The 22,774-nt window shown below is 54.8% G+C and overlaps 1 protein-coding gene and 1 non-coding gene across 3 annotated transcripts in view; one reads left to right on the top strand and one right to left on the bottom strand.

The window, feature by feature from the left end:
* STXBP1 (syntaxin binding protein 1) overlaps positions 1-22,774 on the top strand; it is a 76,222-nt gene that overhangs the window by 45,348 nt on the left and 8,100 nt on the right. For both annotated transcript variants that reach the window (XM_066367086.1, XM_066367085.1), the window contains exons 7-18: positions 1,683-1,831; positions 3,520-3,604; positions 4,774-4,904; positions 6,335-6,442; positions 7,478-7,538; positions 9,551-9,616; positions 10,309-10,389; positions 12,459-12,597; positions 13,257-13,366; positions 14,542-14,643; positions 16,708-16,793; positions 21,520-21,674. In XM_066367086.1, coding sequence (XP_066223183.1) covers positions 1,683-1,831; positions 3,520-3,604; positions 4,774-4,904; positions 6,335-6,442; positions 7,478-7,538; positions 9,551-9,616; positions 10,309-10,389; positions 12,459-12,597; positions 13,257-13,366; positions 14,542-14,643; positions 16,708-16,793; positions 21,520-21,674 — 1,273 coding nt within the window. The remainder of the gene's footprint in view (positions 1-1,682; positions 1,832-3,519; positions 3,605-4,773; positions 4,905-6,334; positions 6,443-7,477; positions 7,539-9,550; positions 9,617-10,308; positions 10,390-12,458; positions 12,598-13,256; positions 13,367-14,541; positions 14,644-16,707; positions 16,794-21,519; positions 21,675-22,774) is intronic.
* On the bottom strand, positions 8,886-8,961 carry TRNAG-ACC (transfer RNA glycine (anticodon ACC)). The gene has a single exon. It is a non-coding gene; the product is annotated as a tRNA-Gly (tRNA).

Raw genomic sequence — 22,774 nt, 5'->3', positions numbered from 1 at the left:
GGAGAGATGGGGAGGGATCAGAGGACACCGGCTGCTGGGAAGGAGCAGGGAGGGAGAGATGGGGAGGGATCAGAGGACACCGGCTGCTGGGAAGGAGACTGTGTTTATGTAGAGATAACCTCAGCCTGTCATGTGCTCAGGGAACAGATGGTGGCCTTCGTCATTAGCCCTTAACACTTCCCTTGCCAAGAGCCGTGGCAGCAAACCACACCGCCCCCTTGGAAAACACAAAGTTGTTAAACCAGTAAAGGTGAAGCTGATTGTGAGAATGCACAAAATCTATCTTAATATATATTTTAAGATTCATTAGAATGTCTTCCCCTAGCAAACAGAAAATAACAGGACTTTAATGCATTTTGTAGGGATTAAAGACAATGATTGTAGCATATTGAATCTTTGTAGATCAGCTTCTAGACACCAGAGTGACCTATTGACAGCTAAGGAGGGGCGGGGAAACTGCAGCAGGGACATTTGAAGTCGTCTCTTTGCTGTCTCCCTTGGCCCAGGGCCTGTCCCCAGCCTGAGGGCAGGCCATGTCTTTTCTGTGTGAGAAATCCAACTTTAGCATGTTCAAATATAATATAGTTCAGAGATTTTTTTTTTTTAATTATTTTTACAGGAACAGAGAGGAAGTCAGAGAGAGGGATAGACGGACAGACAGGAACAGAGAGAGATGAGAAGCATCAATCATCAGTTTCTCGTTGTGACACCTTAGTTGTTCATTGATTGCTTTCTCATATGTGCCTTGACTGGGGGGCTACAGCAGACTGAGTAATCTCTTGCTCGAGCCAGCGACCCTGAACACAAGCTGACGAGCTTTTTGCTCAAGCCAGATGAGCCCGCGCTCAAGCTGGAGACCTCGGGGTCTCGAACCTGGGTCCTTCTACATCCTAGTCCGATGCTCCATCCACTGTGCCACCGCCTGGTCAGGCAGTTCAGAGATTTTTAAAAAGTAATAAACTTTAAAAAAAAAAACCCTCAGGTTTTCTAGGGTGGTTTACACGAGATTCTGAGAGAATACTGAGAGCTGGAAAGCTAGGCAGTTTAAGAGAAAACTTCAAACTTCTGGAACTCTCCAAAGAAAAAGAAAAGAAAAAAGAAAAGCAGAACAGACTCCTGATGGTACAAAATTGTTAAATCAAAAAGCTCCATCATTTGCACTGTGACAGCACAATGACTAGCTTATCCCTTATTTACTCAACCCTCTAATGGCCTGAGTCTGTCACTGGCCCCCTGTCCAGCCCTCCTGGTCTCACTGCTCTCAGACACGCTGCCTCGGGCTGGGCACCCATGGCCCGTGCATGGGGAGGTCTCCCGCTGGGGAGAAGCCTCCCCCTCCCTCCAGCCCTCGCTCACACCTGGCCTTCTCCAGGGCCCTTGTCTCCCTGCCCAGCCCCCCAGACATCCTTTTCCTGCTGTATTATTTTCTCATGCCACAGAACTTGCTTTTCGTGGTGTTCTCTACTGTCTGCCTTCTCTGCACCCACTCCCCGAGGCTGTTGTGTTTTGGTCACGGATAGTTCCCAGGTGTTGAGCACCATGCCTGGCACGCAGGCACCAGCACACATGTGAAGGACAAATGGAAACCTGTTCTGTGGACTCCCTGCCAAGGTTGGGGAAATTTCTGCCAGTCCACCGTGCTGGATGCGAACATTCTAAACGTGTCTACCCACCCCCCTCAGGTGTATTCCCTGGACTCTGCGGACTCCTTCCAGAGCTTCTACAGTCCCCACAAGGCTCAGATGAAGAATCCCATCCTGGAGCGCCTGGCGGAGCAGATCGCGACCCTGTGTGCCACCCTGAAGGAGTACCCCGCTGTGCGGTACCGGGGGTGAGGCCAAGCGCATGCGCAGCGGGACCGCGCCTCCCCCCCCCCTTGCCTTACGATTCCTGTGCTGGCTGTCTCAACAGGGTCAAGATTTGAATGTCTTGGGTTTATAACTATTCTTGCAATGGTTTTGTTATATTCTAAATTTTATTGTGAAATATAATAATGCTTACAGAAAAGAGCATGAAATATATATATTCAGTTATGAGTAACCCCTATTCAATGGCAACCCAGGCTTTCTGTAGTTGTTTTTAAATCTCTTTCTTTAAAAACAAACATCTTTGACAAATGTTTCAGAGTAAGGTAAAATACAAAGAGAATAATTCCCTAAAGGACACATTCCTGATTTTATAAGTCATTCACACTGCTGTGTGCTACGTGCTGGGGACACTGAGCCTGAGGACACAGCCCCTGTCCAGGCAGGCAGGGAAGACCCCAGCGCCTGTGTCATAAGCCGAGCACACCTACAGTGCAGGCCTGCGGGAGGACTGCCTCAGGACCGACGAGCCAAGGCCCTGGGTGCCCGGGAGGGGAACGGGCCTTTCAAGCTGAGAGGATTGAGAACAGCTTCAGACGAGAGGTGACATTTGAGCTAGGTCTTAAAGGACCACGGAGGAGCAAAGGACCTTTCCTGGGAACGGTTGGCTCCTGCCACTGCTATGAGCAGGAGCTGGGCAAACCAAGGGCAGGTTTGGGAGGCCGGGCAGTCCAGCCCAGTGTGCACACAGGGCAGCGGGGTGAGACGGGGCCGTTTCTGAAGGCCTTGAGCGCCCGCTTCAGGATTATGTCCCTCAGTGGCTGTGGCTGGGGGACCTTGGCGGGGCTGACGGTGGGGTGAACGCAGTGCTGTGGGGTGTGAAGATAGGATTGTGAGCAGGGGTCAGGTGAGAGAGCGGGAGGGGGTCCATTGAGGAGCTGAGGCCTGACCTTGGAGTGCAGGGGTCAGTGTGCCAGCCGTCCTGTCGCCTCACTGTCTGTGGACGTGCAGCTAAGGGAAGCCTTCCCTTGGTCTGCCCCAGCATCCGGCCCCCTGTGGCCTGATGTGCACGGACGAAAGCCTGGTGGAAGTTAAGATGCAGCCAAGGCTGTTTCCTGACGGAGTATGGGAGATTGGACTTCATTCATGGGAGGGTGGGCCGGGGCCAGGACGGCTTTGGCCCTGAGCTGCCAGGTGGCCGCAGCGACAACGCACACTGTATACGGTTGGGTGGGGCCCCAGGAGTGCTGTCAGGCTTAGCCGAGGGTAGGGTCACAGGTTCACACTGCCATCTGGCTCTGCCCACAGAAAGTGCCACTTGCCATCCAAACAAGACCCAAGGGGATTTGAATTGAGGGAAGTGAGAATGAGGTGGGTAGGGCTCAGACGGCCTGATCATGGGAGCAGGATGGATGTTCAGGACCCTTGGCTGACGTGGGGTTGTTTATCTGAAACTGCTTAGAAGGACTACCTCTGTTTTCATTTCAATAGTTTTAAAAAAAGGAACCAGAAAATCACTTATGTTCCAGGCACTCAGCTAAATACTTTGTCTTGTTTGTCCTTTTGAATTACACACGTAATATGTGACTATATTCTCACTGTGAAAGAGCAGCGCAGACGGAGCGCACGTCCCCCTTGCCGTTGCCGCGCCCGCGCCCGCACTGTCCTGCCCTCCTCCCCGAGGGCCGCTCACCTGCGCCCCCTCCTTTGTCAGGGAGTACAAGGACAACGCTCTGCTGGCTCAGCTGATCCAGGACAAGCTCGACGCCTACAAAGCTGATGACCCAACCATGGGGGAGGTAAGTCCAGCTGTGGGCCACGTCATTCTTCCACCAAGTGACCACTGTGTGGCTGGCGGTCCTGGGGACAGCTTGGTGGCTCACAGAGCATACGTGAGTGCTGCCATTCCTGCTCACCAGCCTCTGGTGAAATGCTCGGGCCCTTGGGCAGGCTGATTGAGGTTCTGTCCAGTGTAGCCAGGGTGACCGACTTGCTTCTGTTCTCTGGGACATCCCCAGATTTTGCACTGAAAGCTCAGCATCCTGGGAATCCCCTCAGTAGGACAATATCAACCCCAGAAAATGGACATTGGTACGGTCTCCAGACCACGTTCAGATTTCACTGGTTTGTGCGTGTACTCGTGCGTGAGTACTCGTGTGTGAGTTCTATTAATTGTGTCATATGTATAGATTCATGCAACCCCCACTGCAGTCAAAACAGAGTTCCTCATTCTTGGTTTTAAAACCAAAAGCCCCAGGTCCCGGGAACCCCGTGGTCCCAGGCAGACGGGCTGGTGGGCCCCCGTTTGCAGCGAAACCAGGCTCTAGGTACTCTCTGAGAGCTCACTTGGCAGCCCAGCCACAGTTTCCGCTGTGCTCCCGAGGACTCTCATGAAAAGGGCACATTGGATTCTCTCACTTGGTGTTTACTGGTGTTCTTGTCAACCAGTAAGTGGGCTATATTCAGTGCTATTTTATTTTTTTTCATTTTTCCGAAGCTGGAAACGGGGAGGCAGTCAGACAGACTCCCGCATGCGCCCGACCGGGATCCACCCGGCATGCCCACCAGGGGGCGATGCTTTGCCCCTCTGGGACGTCGCTCTGTTGCGTCCAGAGCCACTCTAGCGCCTGAGGCAGAGGCCACAGAGCCATCCCCAGCTCCCGGGCCATCTCCGCTCCAATGGAGCCTCGCTGCGGGAGGGGAAGAGAGAGACAGAGAGGAAGGAGAGGGGGAGGGGTGGAGAAGCAAATGGGCGCCTCTCCTGTGTGCCCTGGCCGGGAATTGAACCCGGGACTCCTGCACACCAGGCCGACGCTCTACCGCTGAGCCAACCGGCCAGGGCTCAGTGCTATTTTAGTAGGTTGTCCCTTGAGTTTTCTTCCCCCTTTTATGGGAGGGTCTGCACTAGTTGCAGAAGCTGGCATTGTGGGGAGTGGCTTGTGGGAGTTCACTGTGTCCTTCCTCCCAGGGCCCAGACAAGGCTCGCTCCCAGCTCCTGATCCTGGACCGCGGGTTCGACCCGAGTTCCCCCGTACTTCATGAGCTGACCTTTCAGGCCATGAGTTACGACCTGCTGCCCATTGAGAATGATGTGTACAAGTAAGTAGACACGCTCTGGAGGGACTGCCGCTACTCAGACGGACCAGAAACATCTCAGATTAAGGAAAAGGGCATCGTTAATCCCAGGGAAAGTGGGTGCATTGATATTCTTGCCTGTTAGCTTGCAAGCTTTTCTCTGAGTTCCCAAAATCCGCACGGCGTTTTAGCCAGGAATTCGGAGAGAATAAGAACTTTAGTTCACAGCTTATACCACCTCAGTCCGTAGCCTGCTTGGACGTGTTGGTTGTCGATTGCGGCATGTGTGCATATCTTATTCAGGGTTGAATCTTATAGGTCATCAAATATGATGACAAAATATATCAACAGTACTTTTTTTTTTTTTTGTATTTTTCTGAAGCTGGAAACGGGGAGAGACAGTCAGACAGACTCCCGCGTGCGCCCGACCGGGATCCACCCGGCACGCCCACCAGGGGCTATGCTCTGCCCACCAGGGGGTGATGCTCTGCCCCTCCAGGGCCTCGCTCCACCGCGACCAGAGCCACTCTAGCGCCTGGGGCAGAGGCCAAGGAGCCATCCCCAGCGCCCGGGCCATCTTTGCTCCAATGGAGCCCTGGCTGCGGGAGGGGAAGAGAGAGACAGAGAGGAAGGAGGGGGGGGGTGGAGAAGCAAATGGGCGCTTCCCCTATGTGCCCTGGCCGGGAATCGAACCCGGGTCCCCCACACGCCAGGCCGACACTCTACCGCTGAGCCAACCGGCCAGGGCCTCAACAGTACTTTCTTACTAAACTTGATTTGCCAAGGAGATGTTTTCTTTATTATAAACATCTTTCTTGATAGCAATCATTATGAACTCAGTTTCTAAAAACTCACTTTTATTTTTATGGAAACAGACTGCATTGTTCTCGTCATTTATTTTATAACTGGATCATAAAGTTACTGGTTTCAAAATGAAGATTCTAAAAATATGAGTGAATCTCTGCTCTTCTCCCTTTGGTACCTATAATTCTTGCCTTCCTGTAGATGTTCATGATTTCATATGTCGTCTTCAGCTGAGGGCCTGTGGCGGGGACCTGCTGAAAGGTAGTTAGGCCCCTCACATTTGAGGATGGTGCCCAGTCCTTTCTGAGAGGGGGACAAAACAGTATCTTTGTCCCTTAGGAGTAACTCTGGACCCACCTGTAATCCAACTTCACACCCTGAACCATGTGGCTAGGTGGCACTCACTTCAGCTGGTCCTGAGGAATCTAAGACCAAACTTGAAGTCAGCTGACCTTGCTTAGAGCTTTGGGCCTCCCTGCCCAGTGAGTCGTAGCCATTGGTGCCCAGACTGTCAACATCAGATGGTTGTGGGCTGTGTGAAGTCATTCATGATCATTCATGTGGACACCTGTCTGCTGAGGACTGTGAGGTCTTGTCTGTTATAAACCAGGGTGACTTGGATGACATTTTTGGGGACCTCCCCTCTCTAGGTATGAGACAAGTGGCATCGGAGAGGCACGGGTGAAGGAAGTGCTTCTGGACGAGGACGATGACCTCTGGATCACGCTGCGCCACAAGCACATCGCGGAGGTGTCCCAGTAAGAGCCCTTTCCCCCTCCCCACTCCAGGGCAAACGTTCTTCCCCTTGTGCAGTTTCTGGTGCGGCCTTTCTGGGCCGCTGGGGTGGAGCTCATCAGTAGATGAAATCGCTGCCATGGCCAGGTCACCAGTGTGCTCACCTGTGATGATAAATCCCTTCTGCTCTCCGAGCTGGGGCTCCACCAACTTCAGGAAATTTGAAATCCATTCTGTGTTGGGGGCAAGGGCTTTATGATTTTTGGAAAGCATTTGTAGCTCTTATAGCAAAATGCTTTATAAACAATAAACCTGTCAAGTGAGTTCGTTCCATTGAAGATCAGATGCCACTAGGTGCAATTTTCTTATGTAGCTGGTATGCAGTCTTCCTCTCCTATTGTCCTACCTAAAATTTCTGAGCAAGAACTGCTGCTTTCTCTATCCTCTGGACCTACTTTGCTCTGAAAATGTTTCAAAATGTTTCTAATATCTAAACATTGTTGTCAGGCCTTTAAGCAGTTCTGTTTTTGTAAAAAGACACATTCTGCTACATAGATTAAGTGATAGCCTCAGGAGGTTCACAAGGAAGAGTGAGAAAGTAATAGTCTTAGATAGCTCTGCTGTTTAGAAGTGTTCTCCACACTTTTGGGATCACACAACTTTAGAAAATGATTTCACATTTCCAGTATTTAAATGTATCTGTGAAGGAAAGCATGTGAAGGAAATACATGCTTTGTTGCACTAATGTATATATTTTATAGCATATACAAAAACACAAATTTGAAAAGGATGAAGAAAAATAAACACAAATAGGTGTCCTAGTATTTTCTTCTCTCTTCTCGAATCATCTTGTACCCCTCACTCTGGAGAAACCTGGCTTAGAATGTTAGTTAGAAAAATAATGTATTTCTCTCACTCTTAGAAAATCACTATGATTGCATACCTTACTGGTAGGCAATGTCACCATTTTCGTGAAAGAAGAATCGTGCGTTATCCTGTAGCATCTGTACAGGGGTGCTGGGTGTTGCTTTGAAACAGCGCCTCCTTCTGTCTTCCAGGGAAGTCACCCGATCTCTGAAAGATTTTTCTTCTAGCAAGAGAATGAACACTGGCGAGAAGGTAAACCCGCGCTAGCGCTGCAGCGCCCAGTGAGGTGCTCCCTGCTGTTTCTCTGGGAGCAGGGAGGACGCCCCTCAGCGTCAGACCAGTGAGGTGCTCCCTGCTGTTTCTCTGGGAGCAGGGAGGACGCCCCTCAGCGTCAGACCAGTGAGGTGCTCCCTGCTGTTTCTCTGGGAGCAGGGAGGACGCCCCTCAGCATCAGACCAGTGAGGTGCTCCCTGTTGTTTCTCTGGGAGCAGGGAGGACGCCCCCTCAGCGTCAGACCAGTGAGGTGCTCCCTGCTGTTTCTCTGGGAGCAGGGAGGACGCCCCTCAGCATCAGACCAGTGAGGTGCTCCCTGCTGTTTCTCTAGGAGCAGGGAGGACGCCCCCCAGCGTCAGACCAGTGAGGTGCTCCCTGCTGTTTCTCTAGGAGCAGGGAGGACGCCCCTCAGCGTCAGACCAGTGAGCTCAGGCGTCAGAGTCCTCCCTCTTCCACAATCATTTTGTCTTATTTTTGCATTTCAAGATTGAGATCCAAATTCCATCTTTTGATATTTATAGAGAGCTTCTTTTTGTTACTCAGAGGATTCCTGTTTGCTCTTTGGGATTATGATTCATTTTAAGCCGGAAGAACTGCAAAACCTTTTTTAGCTTGTGAAGGAATTGGAATTCATGACCTAACGTCCGTGGGCCTCTCCGTGTCCTGGCTGTTTATCAGAGGCGGCGTGCCCTCGTAGTCCAGGGAGAGGCAGCTCTGACGGGCACTCCCTTGCTTAAACCACGTAGTGATTTCCTGTCCCCAGTAGAATCAAGCCCCACCTGCCGACACGTCTCACAGCACCTGGGTCTTCAGGTACTCTCTCTAGTCTCATCACTGTCTCCTTCCTTCTTGTCCCCGCCGCCTGGCTCCAGCCACACCTGAGTTCCTTGCCTGGGCCTTTTGCTCAGATGCCATTTTTGGGGCGGGCGTGGGAACCTCTCCTGCTCCTCTCGGGACTGGAAGAGTGCCTCGCTCCGTGCACCCACACTCTGACACCCTCGGGAGTGCCAGTCCACTCAATTGGACAGTTCCTCTGCTAGATGTGAGCTCCTTCAAGGCAGAAATCCTTGATTTTATTTTTTTTAATCAAGTGAGAGGCAGGGAGGCAGACAGACAGACCCCCACATGCGCCCCGTCTGGGATCCACCCGGCAACCCCTGTCTGGGGCTGATGTTCTGCTGCTTGGCAACCAAGCTATTTTAGCATCTGAGGCGAGGCCATGAAGTCATCCTCAATGCCCAGGGCCAACTTGCTCATTCGAGCTGTGACTGCAGGAGGGGAAGAGGAGGTGGGAGGCAGGAGAATCAGATGGTTGCTAATCCTATGTGCCCTGACTGGGGATCGAACCCAGGACTTCAACATGGTAGACTGACACTTTACCACTGAGCCAACCACCCAGGACCTTTTTTTTTTTGGTCCGTATGTTTCGGGCACCAAGAAGTGTCTGGCATGTAGTAGTAATTCAATAAACTTTTGTTGGATTAAACAAAATATATTTGTTAAGTGAGTAGGTCACACAGAAAGGAAGCTGACCCCTTTCACCTGTCGGGGCACAGGGTCCAGCCCTTTGTCACCTGCCTGCTGTCCCCCTGTCGGCACAACTGCAGCCTTTCCTCCAGGGTGCAGTGTGAACTTGATCCGAGAGTGCCTGGGCTGAGGGTGCAGAGAGGCTGTGTACAGGAGCCAGTGTGTCCTCTCCTGGCAGGAGGGATGCCGGGAACTTTCTAGTCCAGTGTCAAACTATAGTGGTGGACCTCAGAGTTCAGTTCTCCATCCAGAAGAGTCATGGTGTTTGAGCAATAATTTTCTGAACCTGAGGTCTGGCAGTCTTACACACATGACCTTGTGTTTAATGGTTCGTTCTGAGAGTTGCAGAGCCCACGTGGGGATTCCAGTGCTGGCTGCTGCCCTGTCCTGCGCCCCCCACGCCGGCACAGCCTCGGAGGCCAGGGCCGTTGGCATGAGACCGGATGCTCTCCTTTTTCTCACAGACCACCATGCGGGACCTGTCCCAGATGCTGAAGAAGATGCCCCAGTACCAGAAAGAGCTCAGCAAGGTACGGCGGTCCAGAGGAATCGGTCGGAATCGCACACGGAAACAGCTTCAGAAAGACGTCTCCAGGCCCCACTACAGCGACCGGCTCGCTGACAGCCACAGACTTTCAGTCGTCTTCAGTTTTTACTAGACACAAAGGGAAGGCTGGGATAGACAGCCCATGTCCTATGGCTTTCTTTTCTCCTCTTCATCTTTTCCTCTTTATTCTTCCTACTCCTATTCTCATGGGCCTTGCCTCAGGGCTGCTTGGTCATCACGATCTGCAGCTGGCTTCGCCAGAGTGAGTGACCCGCATGAGAGAGCTCGAAGGGAGTCACAGTGCCCTTTTTGTCCCCATCTGGGATGTCACACAAGCGAGTCACTGAATCCAGCCTGCACTCGAGGAGAGAGGAACTAAGCTCCTCCTCCCGAGGGAACAATATCAAAGAATATGTGAAGCTGTCATCCCACCCTGCCCCACGAAGGGTTCCTCCCTCCTCCTGACTCTGTTGGAGTGTGGTCTGCCCCTTTCTGCTGGCACACAGAATTCCCTACCTCCTGGGGCTTGGGGGCTGGCTGCCCACACGTTTCCTCTCCTTCATGAAGCTGGAGGCTCCTCGGGGCACAGCCCAGTGTTTGTACGTCGTAGGTGCTTGGTAGATGTTGCACAAATCAGTGAGTAATTCCTTGGTCCTGAACTCTGCTCTTTCCTAGTATTCGACCCACCTGCACCTTGCCGAGGACTGCATGAAGCATTACCAAGGCACTGTGGATAAGCTCTGCCGAGTGGAGCAGGTAGGCCCTTGCCCTCGCTTCCTGTCATGCCCATGGACCCGGCTGAATTTCCACCTGTCACCTTGAGCATCCCTCAGAGGCAGAGGCAGTAGAGGGGCGGCCTGCCTGACGGCGTTGTCTCGCCTCTCCAGGGCAGTGCGTGCCGCTCCCTCCCAATGGCAGGGGCTGGGCTGGGCTGGGATGCTGTGCCCTCTGGGTTTTGCATGCCTGGCTTTCTGAAGGCTCTGAGCCAGGCGTCCCCAAACTACGGGCCCCGCGGGCCGCATGCGGCCCCCTGAGGCCATTTATCTGGCCCCCCTCCGCACTTCCGGAAGGGGCACCTCTTTCATTGGTGCTCAGTGAGAGGAGCACTGTATGTGGCGGCCCTCCAACGGTCTGAGGGACAGTGAACTGGCCCCCTGTGTAAAAAGTTTGGGGACCCCTGCGAGCCCTGGGTGGCCAGCGCGGGCTGAACTCTGTATTCTGGATGGATCTCCTCCTGCTGTGGCCACGCCAGCCTTGGAGACCGAGGGGCTGACAGAGGATTGTGAGCAGCAGGTCAGACATTTGCCTGCAGCTTCACTGATCACAGCTGGGACTGTCAGTGAGAGTTTGGGATCTGAATTCTGTCTCCATGGTAGATTGTTTCCTGTGCCCGTTTCTCCCTTTTTTTCCCTCACCTGCAATGGGGAGTAACAATGGTGGCACGACCTCCAGGAGTGCTGTGTGGAGTCGCTAAGCTGGCACTCCATTCTTCCCTCTGCAGGACCCGCTGCTAAGGGAAGGGAGGACGTGAAATGATCCTGAAGCCTCAGCAGAAGGGCCCTTTTCACAGAAAAAGCAGCTCACCTTCTCAGTGTGAGGCTGAGATTTAACCTTCCGGCTTGATGTGGTGGGCTCCCCTTAGATCTGTAAGCTCCGTCCCGACTCATTGCCTCTCTGTTCGCGGAAGCAGCCCGCTGCGAGCCCTCGGTTTCCCAGGTGCTCCTGGCAAACAGGGTGTCCTCTCCGCCAGAACGTCGCCATCCCCAGTTCAGCTTGTCTCTAGATCAGGAAAAATGCAGCTGGGGTTAACCCTTGGAAGTTAAGTTGTTGCTGAAGTGCTCAATGGTATTTGTTGAACTAGTTACATTTCATTGACTTGTAGAGAGCATTAGAATCGGGTCCTGCTGAGCCAGCATCAGCGAGGCTGGCGGTGGGACCACCAGGTGGAAGGGCCGAGGAAGGTTGCCTGCCCTCCTCCGACCCAGACTGGGAAGAGGTCGCAAACTCGAGATCACAATTGTTGTAAGCTCCTGGGATCTCAAGAGAGAAACGGGGAACCTTCGGGCAACCCCTGTACGAGCCGCGGAGGAGGTTGCAGAGGGCGAGCGCTGAGAACAAGACCCCGCGGTCTGGGTGCTGCTTCTCTGGCCTGTTGAGAGTGGGTCTGAGTCCTGCCCCGTCGTGCAGTGGGGTCAGCAGACTGCTCACATCACCCCCGGCCTCTTAGTTCTGTTGTCGGCCCTCTGTCTCCCTTCATCTCCCTGGGTTGAACTTGCAGGTTTGGGAGCCTATTTTTCCCCCCTCACAAGAAGGAGTTGGAAGATTAAAAACAGACTGAAAACCTAAGTAGTTAAAACTCAAAAAGCATGTTCTTCCTTCAGTGCCGGGGAAGCAGCGTGGAGAGAGCCAGGCCTGGCGCGCCCCGCGCCATGCCAATGCCTTTCCTGTGTGGGAAGTGCGTCCCTGAGCCGCGGGCCCTCGGCAGGGCTTTGCGCCTCTCTAAGGGACCCGCCAGGGTCGAAGCTTTTCCTGGGGAGCTGGCATGGGTGTGCTGGTTCTCAGCTGAGGGGAACAGCCTACCTTTAAGCAAGACGGCAAATCACAGTGGTTCCTGGGTTCGGAAATGAAAACCTGGGGCTGTTTTCTCACTGATGCTCTAGAAAGCAGAACTGGCCGCACCGGCGCTAGTTCCTGGGCGCCGTGAGAGTGGAAGTACCTGCGTAAGACCTTCCCCGACCCAGCCACCAGGACCAGCGATTGTCCAATAGCCACCACCCATCCGGGCTGTCACCAGAAATGGGGCCAATGTGGCATGTTCTCTGCAGGACTTGGCCATGGGCACAGATGCTGAAGGCGAGAAGATCAAGGACCCCATGAGAGCCATCGTCCCAATTCTGCTGGACGCAAACGTCAGCACCTATGACAAAATCCGCATCATCCTTCTCTACATCTTCCTGAAGAACGGTAGGGGTGCTGGCGTGAGGAGGGCCAGCGGGGAGATGCAGCGAGGTGGGGAGGTGCTTGAAAGACACGACGAGGGTATTGAACAAGAAAATCCAGGGGAACTGCAACATGGGCAAATCAGCTTCCACTGGAGGCTGAGCGTCCCCGATAGTTCTAGGGTTAGCCAGTGGGCAGGACAGATGGCCAAGGACAGGGCGGGGGGAGCGGGGGGAGCACCACGGCCCCTTTGTTAGAGCGTGTCTTCCAGGTCGTTTCAGCTTGCATCCCACCTGTAATCTGTGCCTGCACATAACTGATTTCTACCGCATCATAGTTGCCCATGAGCGTCCACCACACAAAGTGGTGGGCGCAGAGACTCTTGTCCACGTTCATTCCGACGAGGGCCCTGGGCGGCAGGGACGGCTGAGAAGCCAGGGACGGGAAACAGACCGTGAGGGGTAGTTGTTGGCAGCCTCAGCCCGGGATGGAGAGGTGAGAGCGGGATGGGAGTCCCAATCTTGTCTTCCTCTTATGGTAAAGTTGATGCAGCGAACAGGTTAATTTGCACTAACCCTGAGGAAGAGAAGGGGCCTGCTCCTGCACCCCCACTCCAGACGGTCGGCTCTGCCTGTGCGTGCGCCCTGAGCCATTAGGGTGCTGACCGGGGTTTGTCCTCTCAGGCATCACCGAGGAAAACCTGAACAAGCTGATCCAGCACGCCCAGATCCCCCCGGAGGACAGCGAGATCATCACCAACATGGCGCACCTGGGCGTGCCCATCATCACCGACGTAAGAGGCTCGGCTTGGGGGGGCGAGGGAACCTGGAGGTCCTTTCTGGTCTCCCCAGCCTACTTAAGGCAGCTGATACTGCACCCAGTCAGCACCGGGAAGGAGGACAGGTAGAGTCAGAGGAGTAACGACAGGGATGTGGATGAAATAGAGGAGGAGGCCAGGAGCGTGGGCGTGCATGTCCGGAGCAGAGCAGTCACGGAGCTGAGTGTGTCCCACAGTGGAGGTCACACCAGCCCCCTCCAGTCAGTATGGCTCTGCCCTGGGACCCCAAGATGCGCTTCTCCTGTGCGAGTCAACTCGGGGCGTCAAGCAGCTTTGGCACTGAGTCTCCTGCTCTGGTGATGACTCAGGACCATGTCAGCGCCAGCACAGCTCTAGCAGAGGCTGGGGGGGGCGGGGCCCCAGAGGAGGAGGAGGCCCAGGCACTCGGAGCGCTCTCTGGGAGCCCTGCTGCTCGGGACCTGGGCGCAGTCTGCCTGTGGGCCGGCGGCTCAGCCACCGCGCTCCTCCTTGTGGAATCAGAGCCCCGGTCTTGGTTCCGGCGCCACCGGGCCAGAGACCTGCAACTCGCGTTTTCACACCCTCGTTCACAAGAGGGACCAAAATGACGGTGCAGGTCATGCCTTCAGCATATCCTGTGTGGTTGAAACAAAACCAAAGACTAAGTCTTATCCAAAGTAGTATTCTCTCCTGTAATAAATTGATAGCAAACTGTTTTTTGTTTTTTAAAATGTTTCTATTGATTTGAGAGAGAGAACAAAGGGTGGGGAGAGAGAAAGACAGAGAAGGATCAACTCGCTGTCTCAGTTGTTCCATTTAGTTGTGCACTCACTGGTTGCTTCTCATACGTGCCCTGATCAGGGGTCGACCCTGTGAACTCTGGCATGCCAGGTGGATGCTTTATCCACTGAGCCAACCAGCCAGGGCCAGCAAACTATTTTTTTAATTACCTGCCTTTTTTTTTTTAACAGCACGCTTATATTTGACCCACATTTGCCTCTTAAAGGGGGCATATGTTTGCCTCTTCCAGGGAAAACATTCCCACTCATTAGTCTTTGCCCAGGCTGCCTCTCTGAAGGGAGCCCTTGGGAGAGAATTCCCAGAGGCTGGCAAGGTCACCAAGAGCCCACGTGGCCCCAACTCAGTCTAAACTTGCGTGTGTTTGCATTTAGTCCACGTTGCGCCGCAGGAGCAAGCCAGAGCGGAAGGAGCGCATCAGCGAGCAGACCTACCAGCTCTCACGATGGACTCCGATTATTAAAGACATCATGGAGGTCAGTGACCGTGGGGCTGGAGGGGTGGAGAGGGACAGCCAGGCCCGGCGCTCTTCACTTGAGGGCCCAGATGCTCCCTCGTCATCAGCTGTTCGTGGCGGGGACACCCAAAGGACTTGCCCCAGGCCCGCGGGGGTCTTGTCCGCCTCATAGCCTCATAGTGCATCTCCTCCTGTGGGCTGATGAAGAGCAGTCCCAGAGACTGCAGGTGCAGTGGCCCAAGAGCCATGTGATCTAGCTCCACAGAGCCCCGCCCCGTGATGGTACCAGACCCAAAGGAACCAGACAGACCACTGCGCCTGAAGGTCCGATGATACCAGGGTCGGTGTTCCCCGTAGACACCTCTGTAGGTGCAAAGGGGCCTCTGCAAAGGGACCCCAGCCTGGCCCCTTTTCTCACCACTCCCCTCCCTCAGCCTCCATGCCAACCAGAGAGCCTGACAAGCGTATTTCTGTTCACACCCATCCCTTGTCTGGTCTGGAATGTTCCTGCTTTCCTTTCCACTTCCCGGGTCCTGCCTTGCATCAGGTTCTGTCAGGCCCCGCCGTCCCAGGCGCCACCCCAGCCGTCAGACGCCGGCCCCACGGAGGCCTTCCCTGGACTCCTGTCGTGTGTGTCAGGGAGGCTCTTCGTGTACTTACGCCGCTTGGTGTTCTGGATCGTCCTTTATACCTGGGTCCCGTGTCCTCAGCTGATGTGTGCTCTGGCCCCATGCTTTGTGTGTGGTAGGCATTTTCATCTTTGTCAGGTACCAGTCTCTCCATCACTCCTCGTGGGCCGTGGAGAGCCTGCACAGAGTCCTGTCCTGCTGGGGCAGTGGAGATAGTCTGTCCAGCGCCTGCACAGGATGGGCGGATGGGACGGCCTTCCCGAGAGGGAAGGGAACTGCCAGCATCCCCGTGTCCATTCACAGCAGACCAGGCGTTTGTACCAAATAGGACGTTAAAATAAGATATATATAGTAAGTCAGCTTCCTATTTTTTTTTTTTTTTTTTTTGTATTTTTCTGAAGCTGGAAACGGGGAAGGACAGTCAGACAGACTCCCGCATGCGCCCGACCGGGATCCACCCGGCACGCCCACCAGGGGGCGACGCTCTGCCCCTCCGGGGCGTCACTCTGCCGCAACCAGAGCCACTCTAGCGCCTGGGGCAGAGGCCAAGGAGCCATCCCCAGCGCCCAGGCCATCTTTGCTCTAATGGAGCCTCGCTGCAGGAGGGGAAGAGAGAGACAGAGAGGAAGGAGAGGGGGAGGGGTGGAGAGGCAGATGGACGCCTCTCCTGTGTGCCCTGGCCGGGAATCGAACCCGGGACCTCTGCACGCCAGGCCGACGCTCCACCACTGAGCCAACCGGCCAGGGCCAGCTTCCTATTTTTAAAACTCACAAACCAGAAAGATGGGTGATCATGAGACATCTAGAGACAATGACCTTTCTTTGCTTGGTGCAGTTGCTACAGCCGACCCCTATCATTTCCTCTTTGTTCTCTGCGCCCTGCCAGTCCCCCAAAGAGACGTGTGTAGGCTTCACATGGTAGCTGTTAGGGCGGGTGTGGATTTCTAAGCGGCTGGAGGTGGGTAGCCAAAATCCACCCCCCAGACAATGAGCCCTTGCAAAGCTGAGGGCAGAAGGCTCTCTGCATGAGAGACTGCCGCTGCCTCGTTTCTACGAGACTGACGGTGTCAGGAATTTATAAGACAATATACAACATAATCTCACATAGAATGTAAAAGAGGGAGAAAAAAAGAATTACAGTAATTGGGAGGGAAGAAGAAAACGCAATGCAATTTTTTAAACTTCTCCTAAAGAGCAGACTTACCTCAGCGTCTTGACTGATCATGGAGCACCTTGTCCACACTGAGCGCTGGCCTGGCCTGGCAGCAGGCCCCAGGGAAGCGGGCTCTGGGTGCTGCACACCTGGCCCTGGGTGCTGCACACCTGGCCCTGGGTGCTGCACACCTGGCCATGGTGTTTGCTTAGTGACTTGTTCTTCCACTTGTCTTACCTGGGTTCCCATCGGCCCTTTTCCAACAGGTGGCAGGCCTAACGTCTGTCTCTTTTCTCTGCAGGACACTATTGAGGACAAACTTGACACCAAACACTACCCTTACATCTCGACCCGCTCCTCTGCCTCCTTCAGCACCACCGCTGTCAGGTGGGTGAGACTGCCTGAGCAGGCAGAGCGCGGGAGTGGGGCCAGCCCTGCTGGGTGTCAGCTGCACGGTCCTGTTGTGATGCAGCGTGACCTGTGAGAACCCTCTGACCGTGCTCATCACAGCCAGGGCACAGGCTGGGGCTCAGCGAATGAGGCCCTTCCCCTTCCTGCTTCTCTCCCTCTGTGACTCATTCCTTACTCCTCCCTCTGTCATTCCACTTCAGCTACACCAGCCTCCTTGCCCTTCTCTGAACATGCCAGGCTGCCTCAGGACCTTTGCACTTGCTTTCCTCTGCCTGAAAATGATCTGTCCCCTGGTCCATCTGCATGGCTCGCCTCTCATCTCCTTTAGGTCTTTAATTATTGTCCTTTGTGATCTGCCTTAACCATCCTGTTTAAAATGACAGTACATCGGCGTGCCTAGCAGCATTATTCATAATAGTTCAAAAGTGGAAATGACCCACATGTCCATCAATTGATGAATGATAAACAAAATGTGGTTGATTCATACAATGGAATCTTATTTACCCCTACACACACACACACACACACACACACACACACACACACACACACACACACTGGAATGAAGTGCTGATCTGTTCATGGATGAGCCTGGAAACTTTCTGCTCAGGGAAAGAAGGAATTACTAAAGGCCACACATTATATGACCCATTTATAGGAAAATGTCCTGAATGAGCAAATCTATAAAGACAGAGCAGGTTACCAGGGACTGGAGATGGGAGTGGGGTGGGCTGATGGGTACGGGGTGTTTTGGGGGTAATGACAATGATCTAAAATTGGCTGTGGTGCTCATTCACTGCTCTGTGACTATACTGAAAAGCCATCGTGTTGTACACTTTAATGAGTGAATTGCGTGATACAGGAATTACCACAAACTTTGGGATTATAGAAAATGAGAAAAACTGCAGCCTGCCCCAGCTCTTGCTGTATTTTCCCCTCGGACGACACACCGCCCAGGGCACTATTTGTGTCTGTCCTGTCTGTGCCTCATCTCCCGACTGGAGTGGCAGCCTCGGATGACACACCGCCCAGGGCACTATTTGTGTCCGTCCTGTCTGTGGCCGTCCCCCGCCTGGAGTGGCAGCCTCGGACGACAGCACCACCCAGGGCACTATTTGTGTCTGTCCTGTCTGTGGCTCATCTCCCGACTGGAGTGGCAGCCTCGGACGACACACCACCCAGGGCACTATTTGTGTCTGTCCTGTCTGTGGCTCATCTCCCGACTGGAGTGGCAGCCTCGGACGACACACCGCCCAGGGCACTATTTGTGTCTGTCCTGTCTGTGGCTCATCTCCCGACTGGAGTGGCAGCCTCGGACGACACACCGCCCAGGGCACTATTTGTGTCTGTCCTGTCTGTGGCCGTCTCCCGCCTGGAGTGGCAGCCTCGGATGACACACCGCCCAGGGCACTATTTGTGTCCGTCCTGTCTGTGGCCGTCCCCCGCCTGGAGTGGCAGCCTCGGACGACACACCGCCCAGGGCACTATTTGTGTCTGTCCTGTCTGTGGCCGTCTCCCGCCTGGAGTGGCAGCCTCGGACGACACACCGCCCAGGGCACTATTTGTGTCCGTCCTGTCTGTGGCCGTCCCCCGCCTGGAGTGGCAGCCTCGGACGACACACCACCCAGGGCACTATTTGTGTCTGTCCTGTCTGTGGCTCATCTCCCGACTGGAGTGGCAGCCTCGGACGACACACCACCCAGGGCACTATTTGTGTCTGTCCTGTCTGTGGCCGTCCCCCGACTGGAGTGGCAGCCTCGGACGACACACCGCCCAGGGCACTATTTGTGTCTGTCCTGTCTGTGGCTCATCTCCCGACTGGAGTGGCAGCCTCGGACGACACACCACCCAGGGCACTATTTGTGTCTGTTCTGTCTGTGGCTCATCTCCCGACTGGAGTGGCAGCCTCGGACGACACACCACCCAGGGCACTATTTGTGTCTGTCCTGTCTGTGGCTCATCTCCCAACTGGAGTGGCAGCCTCGGACGACACACCACCCAGGGCACTATTTGTGTCTGTCCTGTCTGTGGCCGTCCCCCGACTGGAGTGGCAGCCTCGGACAACAGCACCACCCAGGGCACTATTTGTGTCTGTCCTGTCTGTGGCCGTCCCCCGACTGGAGTGGCAGCCTCGGACGACACACCACCCAGGGCACTATTTGTGTCCGTCCTGTCTGTGGCCGTCCCCCGCCTGGAGTGGCAGCCTCGGACGACACACCGCCCAGGGCACTATTTGTGTCTGTCCTGTCTGTGGCCGTCTCCCGCCTGGAGTGGCAGCCTCGGACGACACACCGCCCAGGGCACTATTTGTGTCTGTCCTGTCTGTGGCCGTCCCCCGACTGGAGTGGCAGCCTCGGACGACACACCACCCAGGGCACTATTTGTGTCTGTCCTGTCTGTGGCCGTCCCCCGCCTGGAGTGGCAGCCTCGGACGACACACCACCCAGGGCACTATTTGTGTCCGTCCTGTCTGTGGCCGTCCCCCGCCTGGAGTGGCAGCCTCAGGAGGGCAGGGGTTTGTGTCTGTTTGTCCTCAGTGCCCAGAACAGTCTGGCGCATACCAGGAGCTCAGTGCATCCTGTCTTCACTTTTTTTGTAAGTTTCTTTTTAAAAATTTTTACTTATTGATTTTAATGAGAGAGGAGGGGAAAGAGAGAGAGAGAGAAAGAGAGACAGGAACATCGATCTGTTTTTTTATGTGCCTTGACTGGGAAATCAAACTGGCAACCTCCATGCTCCAGGAAAATGCTCCAACCAACCGAGCTGTCCGGCCAGGGCCTCTGTCTTCACTTTCGATTAATGGGTTCACTTGAGTTTATTAAGAAGACGTTGTCTGCGCAGAGCCACGTTTCTCAGCTCTGTCCTCTGTGACGCTGGGGGCCTGGAGGTTCTGCCGTGTGCCTGGTGATGCTCAGACATTCTCGGCTTCGGGATGAGAGTAGACAGCAGTCTGTCCCCCGCTCTCACTCGGTGTGCTCTGTCACCCGTGGTGCCTGCAAGGTCTGTTTTTGAAACTTCTTCCTCTCATCCTTCTCCCCATGATCACTGGGGAAGCTTCCCCGCTGTGCTCTCAGATGACATGGCCATGCGCCCGTCCCTGGGACTCTGGGACATGTATAAGTGCGTTTCGTTTCCTGACTCTTTTCCTTCCTCCCTTGTCTGTGTGGTGTAGGTTTCTCCCCGATCCGTGGCTGGTACCTTCCCTGGGATGGCAGGCTACTCAGCGCCAGGGGCTACTCTGTTTTGTTTTGTTTGGGGGGAGGGGTTTAGCAAGAGAGAGAGAGAGACAGGAAGGGAGAGAGATGAGAAGCATCAGTAGTAGTTGAGGCTTTTTAGTTGTTCATCGATTGCTTCTCATATGTGCCATGACCTAGGGGCTCCAACTGAACCAGTGACCCCTTGTTCAAGCCAGTGACCCAGCACTCAAGCTGGTGAGCCTGTGCTCAAGCCGGGGACCTTGGGGTACTGAGCCTGGGACCTCAGAATCCTAAGTCGACACCGCTGGTCAGGCACTTCTGTGTTTTTCTGACAGTGAGAACTTTGCGTGGCTCCTGAGGACAGTCAGGACTGAACACAGGAGCTTGAACGGAGAGTCGCGGGCTCCGGAGGGCGCACGGGCGCTGCTGCTGTGTGCAGTCCCCAGGGTCAGCTTTAGGGTGTCCGCCCTTGCCTCTTGGCCCACCCCTCTTCTCTCGGGTCCCTCCTCCTGCTGTCCGCACTCTCAGGCCTTCTCCTGGGGGCGTACATCGCACTGTGCGCCCCCTGATGTAGTGGAGGCCCGATATTTATTGCAAGTTGGAGTAAAATACAAAACCCAGTAGTGCCCAGGCACTCTGGCTGACGTTTGCTCAGGCAGAGAGTGACTGCGACGTTCTCTGTTGGTCCACATGGTCCCCAGTGGCTTTGAGATTTGGAAAGTGACTTGAATAAGTCAGGAAGAGGGGCAAAGGTTTCACTGCCCTGAGGAGACTTGCTCTCCTTGTTCTGTTTTGATTTTGGTGTTGTGTTCCCCATTTTCTTATCCTGGAAACAGCGCATCTTTCGTTATTTCTGAGGTTATGGTGATGCTCTAGTGAGGAAGCTGAGTGTCGGAGGGAGAAGCGCTGGGGAAAGTCCTGCCACTGAATGCGTGTCTCTCAGGAGGCAGCTCAGCATCCTCTCCTGGGTGACACCTAGACAGCGGGGTGGCCCTGCCCTGTGTTTGTCACTGAGCACAACCACCACCTCGTTTCCCCACCATCTGCGCCCCTCACCCCGGTTAAGCCGTGAGCCGTGGTGGGTGAGGCCATGTCCGCCCAGGCTGGCTCCTCGGTGGGGCAGCCGAGGCCCCATCGTCCCTGCTCACGCCCTGCCGGCAGGGCTCCCAGACAAGCCTAGAGCATATGCAACGGGGTCACTCCTGGACAGACATCACTGTGGATGGAGCTGTTGAACTTAACGTGTCAAACTGTAAAGCCGACCTGCACCTGGCTGCTGCCTTCGTGTTCCTAAGAGAGTGACAAGGCCACAGCACGGTGCTCATAGAGTTTTCTCCGGGCAGCCAGGGCACCTGACATATTGCCCTGCAGTTCATGCACAACACCCACTAAGCTCCTGCTGTGTGGTCGCCACGTGCGAAATGAGTGTGAGAAGAGTTGTGGAGGTGTGAAGTGGTAAGAACTGTATGTGCAGATAAACGTTCATCTCCCCCCCACCCCCGCAGCGCCCGCTACGGTCACTGGCACAAGAACAAGGCCCCGGGGGAGTACCGCAGTGGTCCCCGCCTCATCATTTTCATCCTTGGAGGCGTGAGCCTAAATGAGATGCGTTGCGCTTACGAAGTGACCCAGGCCAACGGCAAGTGGGAAGTGCTGATAGGTGAGTGGCACACTTCCTGGGGGCGGGGGCTGCTTCACCGCACTGTGACTCCATTCCCCGCTTTGCTGTTTCATTCTTCCACTCGCCATTGCCCTGCCAAACATGGTCTCTAGACCCGTTTGTGGATGGCAGAAGCGCAGGGGGCAATGGGTTCCTTCCCCGTGTCTGCACTGTCTCTGACGAGAGGCGGCTGCATGCGGCGGGAAGTTCTGAGCAGACCCCAACAGCCCAGGCTCTCCTGCTCCGCCGTCCTGCGCATCACCCGGAGCATGTGCCCGCCTCTCCAGGTTGCCATCTTCCTATCCAACTAGCGGCGTTGGGAACACCCACTGATAGCCCCAAACCAGGCTTGAGGTGGGACTTGTCAGCGTCCCAGCACTGGGCCTGACACCCAGAGGTGCTCAGCGAAGGGAAGGGAAATTCTGACCCCTTCTTTACCTCTCGGTTGGGGACGGACAGACATGGTGTGTGAGCAGAGAGCGCCTGAAACATCAGCCCGGCTGTTGGGCTCTGCTGAGGGTTCCCCAGCCTGGTCCTGCTGCTCTCGGGGTCCGTCACACCCTTTCCAGCATTTCCCGAAGGCTGGCTTTTCCGAAGCAAGCAGGCAGCTCGTGGGAGCTGACTCCACGCAGTTTCTCCTCCGTGCTCCTGGGCACTGCTGGTTTCCAGGGCTGGGAGAGAAGGAGTGAGCTGGGGGAGACCTTGCTTTCTCCAGATGTTTTCCTCTGTCCTGTCTTTCCCTTAACACAATGGAGTCGCACTTGCCCGGGTGCTCTTGACAGTAATTGGCAAGAGGCTGTCAGCACATCTGCCCTGGCCGGGTCCTGGCCTTTCCCGATCTCAGTAAGACGTGTCCGTTTCATACCTCGACTTTGGAGGGACCAAGTCACAGTGCCCCAGGCTCTCGGAGGGAACAGCTTCTACAGACCAGTCTGTCTGACCATTCCTGGGTGTCTCAAGATGGACCCGCTCTGTAGCGGCCTCCAGATACCACCCTTCGGTGGGGAGACTGGGCCTCCTCCCTCCCCTCTCCCACTCCCCGAAGCTGCCCCTGTCTGGTCGCGGTTCCTCCCCATATTGTTTCTTCCTCTGTTACATAG

The sequence above is a fragment of the Saccopteryx leptura genome, chromosome 2, assembly GCF_036850995.1.
Source record: "Saccopteryx leptura isolate mSacLep1 chromosome 2, mSacLep1_pri_phased_curated, whole genome shotgun sequence".
In the NCBI taxonomy this organism is placed as follows: domain Eukaryota; kingdom Metazoa; phylum Chordata; class Mammalia; order Chiroptera; family Emballonuridae; genus Saccopteryx; species Saccopteryx leptura.
Note: the sequence above shows the minus strand (reverse complement) of the source record. Positions and strands in the feature narration are given on the sequence as shown.